At 50.6% G+C, this 20474-nt stretch overlaps 1 protein-coding gene across 7 annotated transcripts in view; it reads right to left on the reverse strand.

Annotated features, from left to right (window-relative positions):
- The window catches only part of CABP1 (calcium binding protein 1), a 49265-nt gene that overhangs the window by 10513 nt on the left and 18278 nt on the right, over positions 1-20474 (reverse strand). For 2 of the 7 annotated variants that reach the window (XM_046901383.1, XM_001233508.7), the window contains exons 1-2: positions 14435-14645; positions 2695-2943 (exon numbers count right to left, since the gene is read on the reverse strand). The exons of 2 other annotated variants lie outside the window; for them this stretch is intronic. In XM_046901383.1, the coding sequence (XP_046757339.1) occupies positions 2695-2739 (45 nt within the window). In that variant the 5' untranslated portion in view covers positions 2740-2943; positions 14435-14645. Of the gene's footprint in view, positions 1-2694; positions 2944-3889; positions 4063-14434; positions 15117-20474 lie in introns of those variants that run through there. 3 more of the 7 variants (XM_040648159.2, XM_004934387.5, XM_004934386.5) reach the window with 3 other exon arrangements.

Genomic DNA, 20474 nt, shown 5'->3' on the forward strand with positions numbered 1-20474 from the left:
AACATGCACAGCAAGGAAAATACAAGGAAAGGACGGGGTCTGCATGCCAGAGGGTCTTTGCTGAGCACCAGGTCCAGAGATGCCTCTTCATCACCGCTGAGGGCGGAAAGGCACCAGACTGGCCAGCAGGGTCCCAGGGAAAACAAGCCTGCTGCCTGCCAGCACTGGGAGACAGAAGCCTGAACATTATCACCAAACAGACAAGGACGAGTCCCTGACCAGGACAGCCACTGCCTGGGAAGGGTCCCCAGCTTTCTGGTAGAAGTCACATACTGAAGAGAGTAAATCCCGTTACCCAAGTGCAGCTTTCACACACACATCATCTACAGTCCTTCGTTACCATTTCAGTGAAATGCAAGAAAAGTATGAGCAGGTAATGTCCCTCCATCAACTTTCCCTCAGGAATGGATATTATGAGCAAAAGGCCTTCAGATTCCTAAGCCATCCTCCTAATCATCTTAACTCTGTTTCCACCCCGCTGAGGCAGGAGCGCATGGTGGAGATCAGAGCAATAAGAAAGCTGTGCCTGGTAGTTCAGGCTTAACAGCAAAGTAGTGCTGTGGTCCCAGGACATTCACATTCAAAGGAGCTTTAGGGAGACAGGAGTAGGGTGAGGACATAGGAGAGCAGCAGGCAGAGAACGATTGCTTCTTCCCAATATAACTTAGTACCACCCAGGGCCCAGATCCTCATCTTCCTCACTGTGTTTCCTCTCAGTTTGTCCCAGGCAAAATCTGAGAAAAAAAGACAAGGATCATAAAAAAAAGCCAAATGAAGATGTACAGCATGAGTGACCTACCAAATATCCACCATGACCACGTGTGTTACAGCCTAGAGGACAGCACAGCCCCCAGGGTATCTCAGGATCAGTTCCTGAGGCTGGGCTGAAGTCTGAGAATTCTCTAACTCAGCTTCCGAACTTCCTCTCTTTAGCCCTGCCTTCCCAGGCCTTCTCAATAGCACTTCTAAAGTGCAGTATTTGAAGCAGCTTTTAGGAATGAAAGCATAAATTACCTAAAAGACTGATCCCACAGAGCTTGTAAGTTATTCAGTCTATTTTGATTCAAGAAGCCTGGCCACACTTCAGACTTTAATTGCAATTTCCTTGATCATGTTGAGCACAGCTGCAGCCAGTTCCTTTCAATGCAAGTCGGAGGCAACATAGGAATAGCCAAACTGCTCTTTTTTCAGATGTACATTTGGGTAAGCCTCACCTACTGTCTCTTCCTGAAGGTCACCCTGACCAGGGACCAGCCTTGGCGCTATCAAACTGCTTGATGATAAACTCCCTCCTCACGTATCCCAGCTGTGCCCTTCGTGCCACAGCTGTACCATTACTGGCCTTGTTTACAGCAGCTAAGAAGTAAACTGTGCTCCCACACAGAAGAGGCACAACTTAGGCTTCCCTAGCAGGGAGGTGCTCTCCTCACTGCAAGGCCTCCTGCACGCAGCATCCCAATGGCAGTGGCATTTGCTGCCAGCAAGGTCTCCGTAGATGTAGCTCTTCATTTAAATATTTCAGATGCTTAGCCTAACTTCGTGAGGAGTGAATCAAACAGCTTTTTGCTGAGTTACTGGATTTTCAGCAATGCCAAGCAAGAGCCGTGTGGCTGACAGGTACACGGTGCTGCAACACCTTCCGCAGTCAGACAAGAAATACCACTAGGACAAATTGTTCTCACTGCAGTCTGGTCCTTAAGAGCAGAACAATTCCTGAATCTAATTCATCCTGGGATCATTTTAAAACCTCAGCACAGAGCAGTTCGTGGACTGGAGCCTAACAGGCACACGTGGCAGCTTGCATATGAAGTGCAGCACACACATGGGCCATACTGACGTGCGACACGACGCATGAGCACACAGCTAATGCCTCTGTCCATACCTCAGAGGCATGGACAGATTGCAGAAAAGCATCCTTCTGTGCCCAAATGCATACCAGCAAAACCAGATATGTGCGTATGGAAGGATGGATACGCATGAAAACATATGCATGCCTATAGGCAGACTTCTGTGAGGACACACACTACGAGACACAGGCACACACGGCCATACAAGCAGGGATAGGTGTGTCACACACCTTCCCCATGTGCACACACACAGCAAACACTGACACCTGCTCACACACCTCCGAGTGAGTATGTAGAGACATAAAGGACACACACGTACTACAGAAACGCTCATTAATTGTGCTTATTTGTAAGTACCAACAGGAATACGTATGAACACACACCCATTCACATGTCCATGAATGCATGTCCCAGGAGAAACGACACACACAACTCATGCAGACACCTCTTGGTTGAAGTACATGCACACACGTGTGCACACGTACACAAACTCACAGGTATACACATTCATTAAGATGCACTGAAAATGCACGTCAGTGTGTTGTGCACATCAGCAGGAACAAACCTGCACACAGCAGTGGTCAGCTACACACCCACGGAGTGGGGCACACACCTACTCACGTGCATGCATGTGCACACATTGATTTACGCTCACGTTGTGGCATCCCAGGCTCCAGTGGCTGCACCTGCACGTGCAGCTCTTACAGAAAAGACTCCTGAAGAGAACTGAACCCTTTGTACACATCCTTGTGTCTCTCCCACCTCCCTTTCCCATCTGCCCACGACGCCACCCATCCCAAGAAGTGGGGGTGGAAATGCACAATGCACTTTGATGAGGGGAACATACCTTTTTCGAGAGGTTTCTCAGTGGAGACTTCACACAGTTGCCCATAATATGTTGAGTCTGCCTTTCCGGTGGACTTGGTTATAAAGGAACTGAAGCAAATGATCCCATTAAAGGTATTCCTTGGGAGCAAAGCAAGAAAGGCAGCGCAAGGCAAATCCAAACAGCTACTGGCTGCTGGGGCTTCCCTCTTCAGGGAGCTTTTTCTCTCTCTGCCTCTCTCTCTCCGTGCTTTTACTTTATGTTCACTTTCTTGAAGAGATGAAGCAGGAAGGAGAGGGAGGGGAGAGAAACAGACAGAAAGAGGGAGAGAGAGGGAGAGAGAGTGAGAAGGGGAGAGAGGGAGGCGGATGTATAATCTACATCAGATTAATGTTCAAATCCCTCCCACCCCCCTCAATCTGCAGGCAAGATTGTTTCACTCATGGGAGAGGGCTGATTCAGGCAGAATTAAAACAGAGAGGCACTGCAAGAAGCGATTTCGGTGATGAGTTCAGCGAATCCAGCTAGTTTGGGTACACACAGCCTCTGAGCACCGCAACCCTCCCCACCCCCCTTCTGACTCCTCTGGGCTTTTCAATCACCAGAGAGCTAGGGTGGCCAGAAGGCAATCCACTTAGGGGCTTGGAGCAGAGTGCAGAGCTCGTTTTGGAGCAGAAATGGACCATTTAGCTGGGTGGGACCTGTTTCAGCTTATAAAGACTAGCAGACCCACAAGTCCCTCAATCTTTTCCTGCCACAGTGGAAGCAAGCCGGGAGGCAGCAGTCCAGGATCCCTACAATGCTCTCAGCCTCAGGACAGTAATTCTTAACCACAAGGGAGAGACCTTGAGCCAGTCTTACGGCAAAGTTTTTCCAGCTTTCTGCAAGTAGAAAGCAACTGCAGGTTTTCCTGCACCTACCATAGATGAGCTCACACCTGAACCAGGAATCTGAACGGCCCCAGGCCGGGTGAGGTGAAGCAAAAGACTTTGGACACCGGATCCATTCATTCTGTTTCCAAACACCTGACTCCTGGGATAAATAAGGGGCTCCTAAACCTAGAACTAGCTCTGAATCTGGGCTTTAGGCCTGTTGTGACAACAGAATCCTTTCTGAAAGAAAAGGGATGAGTGCCCCGTACCTTTTCCTTTGTTCTCAGGCTGAGCGTTGGAGCGTTCAGTCCAAAAGGAGGTTTAAATTGCAACAAAAAACTCACCATCACCCCAGGCAACAGGACCTGAACAGGACAGTGAATGCATCCTTAGCCATGAAGCCACCGTGGTCGCAGCTCCACAAGCAATGCCATGAAGAATTTCCTCCTTCAAGAAGGCTGGCAATGATCCTATCGCTTGTCTGTGCAGCAGGCTTGTTGGATGCTCAGATGTTCAGCTGAAAAATGTCACAACTTCCTTTGCAAGCATGGTTCCAAACAAAAGGTTCTGCAAAGACCAACCCATGGGCTGAGCACTTTGTGCAGAAGCCAAAGACTCACTCTCCCAGCAGCTGTAAGGCTCTAGGACAGAGAAGGATGAGCTATCAATGTCACGACAAAGCAGGGCTTAATCTGCTTCCATCTTGATGGTGCTGTGGTAAATTAAGTATGACTGTAAGGTGCACCAACAGTTGTTTTAGAGTCTAGAGGCTTCTTCCATGTGAGGAGATTAGTTTAGGAATGCAGCTACAACAAGAGCCAATGGCTTCTCCAGTTCCAGTCATAGCCAGAAGAGCACAGCAGTGTGGGACAGTGCTTCTTACTCTTCCTTGCACTAACCTCTTCCCAAGAGGGAAAGAAGAGGAACAGACTCCTCTCAGGTCCCCTCAGGGGCTTCTTCACTGCATGACTGGGGAGGAGGTGCCCAAAGGCCCCCAGGCCCTTCAAAGTCAGACTGGAAGCACTCAATGTGTGCAGAGCAAGCAGCGAGAGGGACAAAGGGGGTGGGGAAGCTCTGGTCTGGAAATCTCCACATCAGAGCACACCCATGCAAAGCAAGCTGGCCCTGCTACCTCTTATCAAGGCTGGAAGATCCCTGACACAAGGGAAATGCACAGTCACTCCTCAGGGGCTGTGCCAGCCCTGGGCCCTTGCAGCAGGCAGGAGACACTGCAGGAGGATGCTGAAACTCCCAGCTCCTCTCAGGGCTGCTATCTTCAGCTCCTTTTCTCTTTCCCCTCTTAAAGCAGCTAATAGAAGGTTGACCTACCCTCAATCAATGTGCCAGTCATTAATAATGCCCTCTGTCACTTGGAGCCATTCTCCAGGCTCCTTGTTTATTGACGAAGTGCGTCTCCCTCGAGCAGAAGCTGCCACACAGCAAGCAAGGCGCCTGAGCCCCTGCCCAAGACAAACGACTCCAATTGCAGAGAGAGAAGAGAGCATCGCCTCACTGCCGAGAATGAATCTCCCTGTGACAGGCAGCAGAGGCCAGGAATGCCATGCAATCGAGAAGTGCCCCCTTCCTCCTCCTGCTGGAGCGAGGGAGCTGAGTAAAGGAGCCAGGAGAATCCACAGCAGCCCCAAATTGCCGGGGATAGCAATGAAAGAGAAACACTGAGAGTGTCTTACGGAACTGTAAGTGCCTCTCAACAAAAGTTGAGGTGGTCACCCCCCAAATATTAACTTGTACGAGAGCATTATGAACCAGCTAACAGAAAATTACTGCAGCTGCCTGCTCTCCTGCTCTTCTTTCCTGCAGTTGCAGGCAGTTATAGGAAATGCAAAGCAAAGAGGGTACAGAAATCACCCGCCAGGCTTGGAAGGTTGTTCGTGGTCCAGGAAGGGAAGAGGCAATGGGAGCCCATTTGCATCAAGCTTGCAGCACAGTCACAGTCCTTTGACTCTGCAAGAACTGTGCAGAGCCACGGGGGGCCTGAGAGATATCATCGTAAACAATTTTCTTATCTTCTTATTTACCCCGAATCTCTTAAGAACAACTGGGCAGCACATCACAATCTAACAGACAGACCCTGCTGAGTTTTTTGGAGGAAAATCACTGGAATCTTGTTCCCATCATCACCATAGCAGCTTAGAGATATGCAGGAAAGTGGGGTTAGCAGAAAGGTCACTAGAAGATTAGGTTAGAAGGAACATATTTTCTCCCTTCCTCCATCTGAGGCTGCTGTAAGAGAACAGGATGCTGAGAATAAGTGTGTCAAAAGCATTTGTGTGTAGGTGCTGATCTGTGGGCATGCCTATATCTGGGGTAGTCAGGGTGCGTGTGGGAGGGCTGCACATGCATGTATACTGGCTTTCCCACACTGTTCTTTGTGGCAATCACACTGTTCTTTTATGGTCTGGGTCTCTGTTGTAAACTTTCTAAAAATCAGTAGGAACTTTGTGAAATGCACCACTTGTCTATGTGCCTGAATTCCCCCCTCTCCTCCAAAGACCACAAGAAGAGCAGAAACCTTTGTGGATGTAGTTTGGCACTAAGTGAGCTCTCATCTCCCAAGCAAGAAGAGTTTGGCACACTGACTGACCTTAGCACAGAGCATAGAGGAGGATGGATGTCTTGGCACTGAGCAGGGAGTGATCTGGGTGGTTTAGTATCTTTGAATTCTTTAAAAAGCAGCAGTGCTACACTTCAGGCTGGTACCACTGGTACAAACACTCTTTCAGTGGGAAAATGTTGGGTCCCACCATGGCTAACCACTTGGTAGCTGCCAGAGACTTTATCCAGTGAAATACCTAACTGCTACAACAAAGAACAAAAGTCAGTTCAAAACATGGGACTGCTCATCAGACTGCAACTTTGCCTGGCCAATCTTTCCAATGGAAGTACAGATTTGTACGGGAAGACTTGTTTCAGTACATGACTTTCACTTGCTGGAATGCTAGATCAGGTTGTTGCTTGTGACACAACACAAAACCACTGCAAAGGGCAATCTCGCTAAGCAGGAAGGGGTGATCTCTGAGATTTACTTGATGGTTATAGATCTGTATTTTACAAGAAGCAACCCACTCCTGTTTATTGGGATGACCTCAAATGTGCCATAGCATTTGGATGTGTCAACATCTTTCTCTTGCCAGTGCTGCCAAAACTCAGCTTCAAATCTCCCAGCTGCTGGAACTCCAAACTTCTGCGACTGGCTTCCATTTTGCTGCACCATGCTTCCAAGTACTTGTGCTGCATACTGAATTCGTCTTCTAACCTCAAATGAACCTTAAGCACAGGTCCATATCAAAAGGTGACACCAGCAGGTATTGGCAGATGCAGCTCATATCCTCATCTGGGGGGAGGAATATTTCTTCAGGGAGTTTGGGAACTTTCTTTGCTGTCAGCTGTTCCAGAAGGAAAGTGTTGCTGACTCATGCTGTGCATAATATTCTCCTCCATTAGAGCAATTGGATCATATTCAATCACAAACAACAGAAGGGTTATTAAAAAGAGCAAGAATGTTTTCCATCCCTCTCAAGGTAACAAACCCTGGACTGTCAACTTCTGTCGAGAACAGCTTTGTCTGTAATTAGCTCGCTCTATTCCGTTAGATGAAAAGAGATGAGAATGTGCCAAACTTCTGACACCTTCCATGCAGACCTGATGCACGTATTTCGCACTAACCCACCTTCCAAGTCCCTGCACAGAAGATGTGCTGGTCAGAGCACGGTGTGCTATGGCTATTTGTTGCTTTGCAATGGGCTACAAAAACACAAGTACAAGCTTGACAGCCCAGAAGTTGTTCTAACAGTTTGCCATGTATATTCAGTACAAGGATGGTTTAAAACAAACCTTATGTGGTTCCTTTCCTTTGCTCAGGAATAGGAGGACTGTGAATCACTCTCTGTCTGGGACTGCTGCAGAAACAGCTAATTGTGCCCTGGATCCCTCACCTCTTTCAAAGGAAAAGGGGACAGGAGCGGTCAGTATGTGACTGGCACGCTGAGGTGCTGCAGGAAGCATGGTTGATTATCAGATGAGCAGAGCCCTGGCAATCAGTACTAACCAAACACTGCAAACCAAACCTGCAGGGACACTTGAGAGATGCCTCTGTGGAACGGAGGTCTGTCTCACTTCTATTCTAAGCGAGGATCTGACAGCACCTTTGGAAGGGTCAAACTACGTATCCCAGTAGAAGATCTCCAGCTAGGTTTAAATGCAGGTGGTCACAGACCACCTAAAATCTTTCTGTGTTATTTCAGCAGAGCGCAGTGGGGCTGTTGGCGGTTTTCTGCTTCCTGCCTTCAGCTGTTGTGACATGATGCCTCACAAAGTTACATGGTTGCCTGTTTCCTTCCAAGAGCAGAGAGTTTATTTCATCTGTGTGGGATGAAGCAATGCTATATATTCTTTCCAAAGATACAAGGTGCAAAGTACTCTAAGGGAGGAATGGATAGAATAGAGATTAGAATATGGCTAATGACTTAATTTATACATAGTATTGAGCTCGTGGTCTTATGCTGGTGCGGAGAACTACTAAGAAAACGAAATGTGACCATAGAAGCTACGACCGCTGTTTGTCTTCATTTCTAAGAGGGGCATTCGACTGAAATTGGAGGACTACTCGAGTTCATGGGCACTGCTGTTGCTCTCTGAGGTCACAGGAATGTCAGAGGATTATTGAAAAGGGAACCCGAAGTTGGCTAAGCATCTTTTACTGGATGCACATCATATAGCTGCTTGTTATTGGAAATCAATACCACTATGCCACACATGGACTCATTGGGGAAAACCAACTACTGAAGCTGCAACGCTAGAATGGGCCACAGCTAACACAGCTGCCAGACCTGCAGCCCATTCACTCCATCTAAAGCAATTCTTTCCTGACACTTTGTTCAAACCCAACACTGCATCAAACAAAAATCAAGGCGCTATGGATCGGTGAAATGCACAGTGGGCTAATTTAAATGATGGCTAATTCATTATTGAAAGATTTTATTCTCTCAAAAGATAAGCTGAATCCAACCAGAGGGCTGTGCTTTCAGTGCATTAGCTCATGCTGCTGTATATTTCATGAATTTAATATTTAATGAATGTTCCTTTAGCTTGGTTTTATTTTGATGTCTTTCCATATCCTTTTAAAATACATTTGTTTAAAAAGTAAATCACTGACAAAGATTAATGTTTACTGGCAGATCCACTGCAGGCAGGCAGCACTGCCCTTCAGTGATTCCCTATGGTTGGCTCCCATCCCTCCAGCTTTTTAGAAGCAATAAACGTGATAAGTTCTTCTCCAAGTTGAGCAAATGGGGAGCTGAGTGGATGTGCTGAAACAGAACAGTGTTCTTCCGTGTCCGTGTCCATTACTATGGAAAACACATGAGACGTACCTTGGCAGGTATGGTGGGTATCAGCAGGCGGAGATGTACATGTGCTCTGGTTGGTTTTAAGCACAGGAATGTATGTATGCACAGAGGTGCTTGTATGGTCGCACACATTTATCAGCAGCTGCACGCATACAGACTGTCAGTATGCAGACAGGACATTTATACGAAGGCTCTTTATGTCATCCTACATGCACGGACATAGGCTGTGCCAGCACATGCAGGGCAGGAAGCACGGAGGCTGTACGAGATGTATGCGAGTACCCGGAGCACTGCAAACAGCTATCAGCTGCTAAGCAGGACGTGCCATTCCCCACTGGGAGCATGGGAACCACAGAGCTCCATCCTGGCCCCAGCACACCTTCATGGCCAGGCCCAGGACCCCAGCACCAGGGAAGGGGCTCCCAAGGGAGCCTAGCTGGCAGAGTGCATCCCACTGCAAACAGTGGGGAGCACGGCAGGGAGATGGGGCATGGCAGGACGGGGCAGAGCACCTTGAGGGGGTTGTCTCTGAGCTCTCAGAGGTGCCTGAAAAAGAGGAAGGGAAGCAGGGGGAGGGAATGTGGTGTTTCTTCTGGACTTTGTCTCTTCTAAGCTGCACCTCAGTTCAGTATCAGTAAGCTAAGATTACACAGCCGGGTCAGCATCACTGTGCTTGCCAGTCAGTTTGAGCCACAGAAAAAAAAAATCATTCCAAATTACTCCATTGATTTCACATTGTAAATGAACAGCTGCAAGAAGCTGTCCTGAGTTTGCCATAAGCCTTGACATATCACTGCTGCATTTGCCTTGCAGTACGGTGTAGCACAGCATACAAGAACCTGCAAACTATTTCACCTTCACCTCTGGTATCTCACAGTGCTTCATCCCGTATTCCCCAGCGCTGGCCCAGCACACAGCAGCCTGCCTCACTGGTACCTGGGGGCAGCTGTAAGCTTCCATCACAGGGCCAGTAATGCAGCTCCCCTCAGCAGCAAGAGACTCCCAGGGCTCTCTGCTGGCCGAGTTCCACACTCAGTCCTGATGCAGCAAAACTCTCATTGGAATCAGATGAAGCTGGAGCCATTTGAGGGACCAAGGTCAACCAGCAAGGCCAGACAAGGTGCATTCTCCCAATCCACTTGCATGTGGTTCAGAGAATGTGCTCTGCACCCACTTCCCCCACAGTGTGCGGACACATCCTGGCTCAAAACGGCCACTTCTGTCATGCTGGTTAGCTCCTAGGTCCATTAAGGCCCATTAGGATTAACTAAAACCCATGAATAAAGGAAGATCAAGCAGGGCAAGAACAGAAAAATGATTTGAGAGATGCACAAAGATACCTTCCCTACTTTAATGGTACTTTGGACACTGACATTAAAAGAGGAATGGGAGGTGGTGCAGACAGGAGTGGCTTTTAACTGCCTGTACAAATAGAAATACAAAAGCCCCTTTGGCCACAGTGCTAACAGCAGAAGTCCGTAAATGTTTAATGATTCCCCGTGGCATTATTTGACCCCTCTGATCCCCATGCTACCAGAAGCAATTGACAGAAAACTGTTGGAGAATCACTTCACTGAAAAATTTAACAGGCAGACAGGGTGTGAAAGCTAAAGAGCTCTGAAGCCAGTCAGGTCTCACATGGCAGGATCGCTTGCAAGTTAATATTGCATAGCAAGGGCCAAAAAAAGCTCTCTTAAAGGTGCCGGCGAGGCCAACGCCGGGGCACGGGAGGAGCACAGAGCACAAAACCACTGCATTCCTGTGCTGCAGTACCTGCACCACTGAGCCCAAGTGCCAAAATACCGCTGCACTGTAGGTGCTGCTGCCGCGTCACTGCTGCCCTGTGAGTGCTGCCACAGAACTGTTGCACCGCAGTCCCTGCTGCCCCTGCGCTGCTCTCACTGCTGCTGGCACGTTAATAACGCCGTCCTGCAGTCGGGCTGCCACCTCACTGCTGTTGCTGCTGACGAGGTATTGCTGCTCCCTGTAGTTAGGGGCGTGCTGCCACTCGGTATCACACTGCTGCAAAACTGCGTAATGTGGACACTCTGTAGGACTGTGTCAGGAGTGACAGCACGCTTATTGCTACGTGACTCCACTGCTTGGCCCCCGACACCCTCCTGCTACAGGCCAAAATGGAATTATCTCCCTCCCCACGCCCCTTTTCGTGCCACTATCCCACTTTGCTGCATGATCACAGGGATCTCCCACCAGCTACATCACTGAGTCACTGCCCAGCTCTCACTGCTGGACTGAGCCACCACCACTGTTCCACTGCCACACGTGAGGCACCACCAGCCCGTACTCACACGGCACGCAGTCACTGTGTCACTTGGTGGCAGTGTCCCTGTGCTAACTCATGGCCGTGCTATCAGAAGGGCAGCACGGTAATAACACCTCCCTTGCTGCCCTCTGCTACAATGAGATGGTGCTGTCAGACTGGCACAGCCCTTTGCTAATATCATGCCAAAAGTGATCACCGGCGTACAGAACGGCTCCCATCTGGAATATTGTATTACTGCTTCATTAGACCGCTAAACTCTTCTGTCGAGCTACAACACCACACTGTTACCACATCCGTGCACTGCCAAACTCCTGCCGCATGGCACCAGTATCACATCTCTCTTTTGCACAGGATCACATTACCACGTTGCTGCGCTGTCGGTGCTGCCTTCCCTCTGCTCGGTGCTGTGCAGCGCCGCACGCTCACCTGCTGCAAACTCCACAGCTTTGCCGCTGCTGCTGCCTCTCCGAGCCGGCGGGGGAATGTCTCATCAGGCTAAGATGACATCCTGGCTTATACTGATACATCATCACATGCCCCTGCGTTTGTTAATTCGTGTAATGCTGGGATGAGCATGACTGTTCTATGATATTACAACATCGCTGCACCGATATCGCGTGAGCCCAATTAATAAAATATCACCACATCCCATATTCTGGCTGTATCTTAGCATTCTCCTGGAGTACACACCCACAGTGCACTACATTGCTGTGCCGGTTATATAAACATGGCACTTCTGCCTTCACTCCGTCTTTTTCCTGCACAGTTACAAATCTGTCTCCCTCAGACAAAATCCTGTGGTTCCGGACTGCTCCTTTTCGCTCCTACTGCAATGACATCCTCTGTGAAGTCATCCCTGCAATGTCTTCTGCAGATCTGACTGTACCTCTGTGGTGTCTGCATCTGCACCACGCTGGAACAAGGACGGTGTTCCACATCTGTAGAGCTGGGACAAGACATGCCGGTGCTGCTGGATCACAGCTGCAGACATGCATCGCTGTGCTTCCCTCCTTATATGTACTGCAAAATTACTGTTTTAACTGTTGCACAGTGGGCTGTGTGGGCTGGAAAGAAGTTCTTGGATTAAATGAATCGTCTTCTGAGCTCTTGCTCTCTTCTGATTACAGCATGAAGCAGGCTGCTGTTACAGCACCTGCAGCCTCATGCTGCAGTCCGGGGCACTTCTGTGCTTGTGACCACAGCTCAGCCCGGGGTCCAACCAGGGCTCCTGCAGGTGTGAGTCCTTCTGTGCCCTGAGACATCCCTCACACTTCTACACAATCCTCAGCAGTTATTTCTCCACTCACAACAACATCTCCATCATTCATTTCCACGACAGGATTTCCCAGTTCTGATCCTACAGCCTTTATTCAGCTGAGGATTTGATACCGCTACAAAAAAATCTTCACCTCTCTCTTCCAGTATACAGCTCTTTGCACATCCCATATTGCAGCTCCCCTGCTTCTATGCACAAATCCCTGAACAGCCCTACTACATCCCACTCCTAAAACCCCCACTAGATGGTTGCTTTCTCATAGTTACTTCAAAGAAAGTGAGAGATGAATACAGGGGGGAACGGGAATAAATAATATTACGCTCGCAAACAAAGGTGTTGGTGATTGTTTCTCAGTGCTGTTGCTATGTAATGAGTGGAGGACAAAAAGCTAGGCTTTGTCTCTTCTCTGTAAGTAGCATTGTTTGAGGCCAGAATGACATTTTGCTAAGTTTATGGTGCTCAGAAGTGTCTCCTGGCACTGGAATGCAAGCAGCAATGCAGGTAAAAAGGTGCTGTTCAGGTAAGGACTGACGGGGAGGAGCCCTGACCTGGGTTTGTTGGAGTTCCTGGCACTCTGGGAACAGACAGCTCCTCAGGCTTCAAATCTGTTCTCCGATGCATCTTCATGTTCCTCGGAACTATGAGGCAGCACTGAGCCCATGCATTTCTGAGCCCACAGATCTTCAAGCAGTACCATTTGCTGTGACCCAGCTGGGCGTCAGAGCACTCACGAGGCCCTTCTTATTGCTGCCACAGAATGTTCATCTACTTCTGGTACATCTCTGTCTCGTTCTGAAGTAAACACAATCGTAACTCTCATACGCAGCGGACTGTTAGCGAGGGTGCAGAGCTGCTGAGAACAGATGAGGTTTGATTTACCTCTGGAGAAGTCAAGATGAACAGAAGTAGACGACACGTCCTGACAGCACACTGAACAGGGAGAGGTGCGTCACGTCCTTCCCTTAAACCGTAAAAATCCTCCTTGTTCTCTCCGCAATCTTGATGTGAAAGGGCATTCTGAAAAGCCTCCCAAACCCACTTAAAAAAGAAATTAAAAATAAAATAAAATAAAACACAACAACGACAAGGAAACCCACAAATCCTAATTCTGGCTTAATCGATCACTTCCAGAGCTGCCACCCAGGCTGCTGGCTTATACCTATAATTGTGCTTCTGGGAGATTGCAGTTACATTAATCTTCCTGGAGATTACATCTCCCACTAACATCCCTAAACGGCTCTAAAAGAAAATTTCAAGCCAGTTTCCCTCTGCCTTTTCATTTTTAAAGGGTAGTAGCCCTGCCGGGTAATTCCACTACCAGAGGCAGCTAAAAATGACAGCTTTGTACCGAAAGCGCTCGCAAACACCGAAAGCATCTGTTCCATCCTAACATAGTGATTGGGAAGGCTTCGGAATTGGGTCAGGATTTTTTTGTCATCCTCCCCACTACCTTCTCCTGACAGCTTCTGCCATCAGAAATGATTCATATGCTGATTGTACAGAAATGTACCATAAGGAGATGTAAACAAATACAGCAAAGCAAGGCGGGGAGCCAGAGAGATAGAATCTAATAAGTAAATATCTTTTTTTTTTTGGGGGGGGGGGGGGGGGGGTAATCGCTTCCCCGACTCTCACCCTCGCCAGGCAGAGCCGCAACTTCTTCCCCCGGCGGTTGGCAAAGCGCGGCTCCTCGCCAGCACCACCGACAGCGCCCTCGGGCCGCGGCCGTGCCCCGCAGCGGTCGGAGCGCGGTGCCCCCGGCGGGCAGCGCGGGGCTCTCCCGGGTCGCTCCGCAGCGCCCCAGAGGCGCCGGCTGCTCCGGGGACGCTCGGCCAGGAAGCAGTGCATTTACAGCGCGGCTGCGCCCCGGGGGTCGGTGCCCGGCAGCGGGACGGGGGCGCGGAGGGGAGGGAGGGGGAGAAGGAGAAGGAGGAGGCGGCGGGGGCTCCGCGCCCCTTACCTGGCCGAAGACCGAGCTGAGCATGGGGTGCAGCTGGTGGAAAAGGGGGTCCGCTTCCACCGACCGCTCGCTGCCGCTGGACTTCGTAGAGTACTTGCTGCTGGATTTGGACAGAGGCGAGGCGCCCTCTGAGAGCTTCAGGGACTCCCTGCTGGACCTCTGCCTGTGACTGAGGAAAAAGTCCTCCTCCGCCTCCTCCCCATCCCTGTCTGAGAGCTGCTGATGGTCCTGGGGGTGACCGTGGCTGCCGTGCGGCGGGGGATGGTGGTGGTGCCGGGCTGGCCGCGCCGCTTCCTTGCCGCTGCCTCCTCTCCTTGGACCTCCTTCCGCGGGCTCCGGCTGGCTCTCCCCCCGTCCATGTGACAGCTTCCCCGCGCCCCTCGCTCCGTCCTCGCGGGCACCCGGGTGGCAGAGCGGCCTGCGGGCACTGGGCTCCCCGGGGAGCGCCTCCTGGCTCGACTCCCCGCCCGCCTGCCCGCCTCGTCCTCTGCCGTCCCGGGCACGGCCGCCGCGGGGCTGGGGTTGGGCGCCCGCCGCCCTCCTGCTCCCCGCCGCCTTCAGCAGCGAAGTGCGGGACTCGCTCTTCGCCATGGAGGAGCCGCTCATCGCGGGGCCGCTAGAGCCGCATCCCCGGCCGGGCGGAGCGCTGCCGCTGCGGGCAGGGCTGCGGCGCGCCGCTCACGGCATGTCCTGCGGAGCCCCGCTTAAATCCCGCACCGCGGCCCATGTGACAGCGCAGACAAAGGCCGCGGAAGGGGCGCTCCGGCGGGGGCTGGCGGGCACCGTCCCCCGCCGGGGCTCCCCCCGCGCCGCCGCCAGGTGAGCCGGGGCCTCCCCCCGCCGGGGCCGGCTCGGGCCGGGCGCGAAGCGGCGCCGCGGAGGCGCCGAGGGGGTGCGGGAGGCGGCGGGCGGCGCTCCCGCAGCGCGGCGGGCGGGCAGGGCCCGGCGGGGAGGGGGCCGCAGGGCCGCAGCCCCCCGGCGCGTGGCGGGCGGGAGCCGCCGCCACCCCCGGAGCATCGCGCCCGGCGCCGCGGGCGGGGAGCGGGGAGACGGCGTCCCGCGGGGCGCGGTGGAGGCCCGGCCCCGGAGGATCCCCCGTCGCCCCGGGGAGGAGCGCGGCACCCCGCACCGGGAGGAGAGCCCCGCAGGCGCTGCCCCGCGCCCGGAGCCATCGGGAAGCGCGGGGGGTGCCCGAGCCCTGCCTCGGCGCTCCGCCGGCCGGACCGGGGCCGCGGGCAGTGCCGGCGCTATGGGGCAGCGCCCAGCGCTCGTCTCGGCGTAGCCGGGAGGATTCGGAGCCCTCACAGCAGCCCCCGGCAGAACGCGCTCGGGAAGTTTTTGTCCAGCCTTTGAAACGAGCGCAGAGGTTTCGCGAGGGCACATCGCGAAAGGGTATACAAACGAAGGGGCTCGCACCTAAAAAGCAGATTATTTAACGTCTTTGTAGTCAGACGCAGGTAATTAAGTGGCAACAGGTGGCTCAGTAATGATGTTCTGTTTAAAAACATTAAAGGCTAATGGTGTCAAATCAGACATATGTTCCTGATGAGGAAAGGACCCGGTTGCTTCTTGCTCATCTTCAGACAGTGATTGTGCCTCACTACCAGACTTGGATACCTCAGCAGTTTATGTACCCAGAAAGATGAAGGTGTGATTATCGCATAATAAGCTTACTCATGCTAGCTCTGCTCTCGCTGGCACATGCACAGCAGTTACTATGCAGTGACACAGACTTCAGTGCAACAACCAAAGTGCAACTTCTCTGCAGCCCGAGGTCCCATTCCAGCCCTGCTGCCGTGCCTGCACAGCTACACACACCGGGAAGGCCAAAGCTACCACAGAAAGCAGATTACGCTGCAGTCCTGCATCAGCACCCTCTGCCCCTTCCGCCGTACAGTCAGCACCAGACGTGCAGCGGCTACACATGGTCTCTGCACAAGGCACCCTGCGTCCATGCTCAGGATGGCAGAGGTTGGTGGCCTCTCTGCACGGGACACCTTGGCAGCAGCTGAATGGGGCTGCTGATGGGAACTGCGATGAGGACCTTTGTTGAGCAGCAGTTCCCTATTCATAGACGCAGCATCGTTTCAGCTCCTAATTTTCAAGCAAAGTGCCGATTGTTCTTTTTGCATCTCTAGAAGAGGCTTGCTCCTGTTTGGTATCACCAGTGCAGAAGCACTGCTCAGAGGCAGCATGGCTGGCTGCACATAAGCCCTGACCCTGTGTGCAGCAACTGCGTTGCTGGAGCCATGGCAGCTGATGGGGTCCTTCTGCTGGAAAGCTCAGAGGCAGCAGGAGGCTGAAATGAGAATTTCTTGATACCTCCCTGTCCTGGGGAAGTTCACTGTGCTGGGCTGTAACACTGCTTCCAGGGAAGCTGCCATTTCTGCTGACAGAGTGCTGCAGTATGGAAGTTCAGATGGGTAAGAGTCCTGCCTGGCCCTGACTAGCGCTGCCCTCGCCTGCCTTGGGGTCTTTTGAGCTATTCCCGAGGACTGCGGTGACATTACTGCCCACAGGTGGGTTTAGTTCTTTGTCTCAGTCAACTGAGCACTGCAGAATTTGGAGCAGATGCCTCATTAGTGAGTAGGGAATCGCGCAGGTGCGATTTATCGCTTTGGAGAGTACTTCAGGGATCAGAGCAAGGAGCAGCCAGACTAATAGAGGCAGGAACAATGCAGGCAAGGGCCATGTTACAGAATAGAGCAACAGAGAAATGGCAGCAGCTGAAACAACCATGGAATGAGATGGTATGAACAGGAGCTATAAACCTGGTTGTCCCTGAGCCCCCCATCTGGGCTTCAGCTGGGAAAGAGCCCCAGCCATTCAGAGAATCTGGAGCACATCCTCCTCACTAATCCATTTCTGAGTTTCTTTGTGTATCTCCTTTCCTAGACAAATTAATTTTGGGGTGCAGTGGCTGTACAGCATCCACTAAATTCTAAAAAGCCAGCTATCCTGGAGCCAAATGCCAGGGAACAGCAGTGGCCCATTGCAGAGAGAAACACATAATTCCAGCGTGGCTGAGCAGAGAGACACACAGGGACATCTCTCCAGAGAGCACATGGCTTCTCCTCCATCTGGCAGCACAAAAGAGGACAGGCCTGAATCCTCAAGACACAAAGATTACATTATGTAATGTGCACGCTCGCTGCTGCCAGAGATGAATCTAAGTCAGAACAGTGCAATCCAGCCAGAGGCTGAGGCAGAGGGAGCTGCAGCCCGGCCCAAAGCTGGGGCTCCTGGGGTGAGGAGTAGTCTGGGGCAAGCCTGGATTCCTGCCTGCATTCACAAATGCAGCACTGCCTGCAAGTGTGAAGCCCTGTCTTTCCTTAGAAAAGATGTGCATGGGAGCAAATGCATGAGCCTTTTTTGGGGGGGAAGGTTTGGTCAATTCCTTTTCAGGAATCGCTTATGTACAGAAAATGTTTGGGGGAAAAATAAATAGAGAATACAAGGGCTGTGCTGTCTACCCTCAACTCAGAAGAATATATTTCAATTCCAGTTAGAGACAGAAGCCCAGAAAAGGAGTTTGAGAGTGAAAAGTCCAACAAAAACACCCTCCAGCAAACTGCCAATGGGAAGGCACAAAGAGTCCGATGTTCTGGAGCAGTTCTCTTGGTACCAGTTTTTTTAGTCTTTACTTCTGTCACCTGCATTAGCAAGAACATCATTGTCTGAGGTAAGTATGATATCACACAAAAAATCTGCCAAAGAACTTCAAAATCTAAGCTGAGAATCAGGACACTAACCAGGAACGTGTCCCGTAAAAGACAATGAACTGGACAGCCCGGATTTATGGCCCACCTCCCCCTTTATTATCTTATCATCATTTATAAAAGGTTCCAGAAACATGGCATGTTTCAGTAGCCAAAGATGCCAAGTATCAGTCCTCCAGCATATTGTGTTTGGACAGACATGTGTCTGCCTCCAGAGGAAGCAGAAGCACTGACAGCTGGAGATTCTGTTTGCTTGAAGACTTGGTATTGCTCTTCAGGGTTTACTCCATGGGAGAGGAATAATCCCAACAGCATTACAAAGGCATTATGGTTCTGGCTATAATCTCTGTGTTCAAATCCACCCCAGTGACTTGCATCCTGATTGCAAGCAGAGAACTTCCCTTTGTGATCGTCAGGAGGAGATGGGCAGACGGACCTGAGGTCGCTTTCTGCAGTCAGATAGTTTTGAAGGGAGAAAAGCTGAAGTGTGATCCTGTAATAAAGCCACAGGAATGGGACAGGAGGATGGAACAAAACAGTCCCCAGGAAGATGGGAAGAACTACTGGAAGGAAGAGGGAGGGGAGCAAGATAACAGAGGTGAGGAAGAGAATGGGCAGGAATAAAAGTGAAGCTCACTACAAATTACAGCATGAAAACAAAAGGCTCACCAGAGACAGGACTGGGCTGTGCCTACCTGAGCCGGCAGTGGGCAGAACAGGTTACAGCTAGCATCACTGCGTGGAAGGAGAGGGTTTCCAGAAGGAAGCAAGAGGCCTTTGCAGTACGATGCTCCATGAGGCCATGGGTCAGCATGACTACAGCTCCGTGCTGTCAGCACACAGCTATCAGAGCTGGAGAGCGCCGTGCACAGATAGGTGATGCCCCAACCCGTTCCTTGCCTTCCAAATGACAGAACATGGACGAAGATACAACGGACACTCTGCTGCTCAACAGGACAAATACATGTGAGCTTCCTACGTGAGCAGGTATGGCCAGATCCCAGAGAAGTGATTGGGCCTTCCCTGTTCCAGGCTTGCTAAAAATGAATACTCCTTTCCTGGCATTACTCCTTACCCTACTTGCTTCCCTCGTGCCACTTTTGAGTCTCACAGTCTCCCAGTTCACACAGCTAGCAACACAATCAATTAAGCTGGTTTAGCTGGCTTAGCTTTGCAGTTTTATGTGCCCACAGTTGGCAAATGTCCCCTCTTTCGTATCAGAAATCTCCACTGACAAACTTTGATCAGCTCTTCACAGTCACATTCATGTAGAAGACACTGCTGTACAAGTGGAGGTAAAGCACAAGGCAGGCAGGAAGCCCATTTAGGTGGAGCTCTGGGTGCAAGTTCTAGAAGAAAATACTCTTGAAGACCATGGAAGCAAGACTGATGTGGTTTCAGCAGTGACAGCGGTGCTTCTCTCTGATGGTCTCAAGGCAAAAATGACAGTGAGCCAAAGAGTAAACAGCAAAGGAATATGCAAGGAGTAATTATTTTTCCACTTACAGATGATCTGAGCTCTCCTAGGTAAGAGCAAACCTCTTCAAGAGCCTATGCAGCTGTTTTACAGTCACAATAAATGAGAGATGGAAGGGAATGATCTCTTTCTGAAGTAGGACCTGGACCACAGGATTACAGCTGCTTATCACGGACAGGTGGGCTCCTCAGCTGTGTTGCATGGATCCCTGGTCATCGGGTAAAGAGCCTTTGCTTTTTTTTCTGACTAAGATCGTTTAATTTTTACCATTTAAAAAAATAAAAAGATTCCTTATTAATAGCTTAAATAATTAGTTTGAGTAATAGTGACTGTCTGGGATATCCACAGTAAGGAAACAAGCAGTTCCCAGTTTTCAGGCTCTCATATCTATTAACCTGGCTCAAAAAAAACACCCTAATGCATAGTAGAATCTGATTAATAATGGAGCTTTATGAAACATCTTAATTATTTCCATATCCTGTAGCTTCTTCCATTTTCCAGCTCACAGCTGCATAACAAGTCTCCTAGAAGACTTTATAGAGACTTTTCTAACTACACCACTCAGAACTGTGCATGACAGCAAGTCATACTCTTTCTAGTAAAGTCAAATATTTAAAAAATATCTGAAATGTATTGTTAATTTCTAATGGCTTTGTGCATTAAAGTCATGAGGACTAACGACAGACTATGCAGATCAAACGGAGTCTTTTCTCAGCACTCCAGCTCAGAGGGACTCAAGTATGGATAAGGCTGTTATATAAGACAGGCTTCTGGATATCACTGAAGTGCTTTACAATTAAGACGGAATATTAATAAAAGACAAACTGAAAACCTCCAGCTATTA

Source organism: Gallus gallus, chromosome 15 (genome assembly GCF_016699485.2).
Source record: "Gallus gallus isolate bGalGal1 chromosome 15, bGalGal1.mat.broiler.GRCg7b, whole genome shotgun sequence".
In the NCBI taxonomy this organism is placed as follows: Eukaryota; Metazoa; Chordata; class Aves; order Galliformes; family Phasianidae; genus Gallus; species Gallus gallus.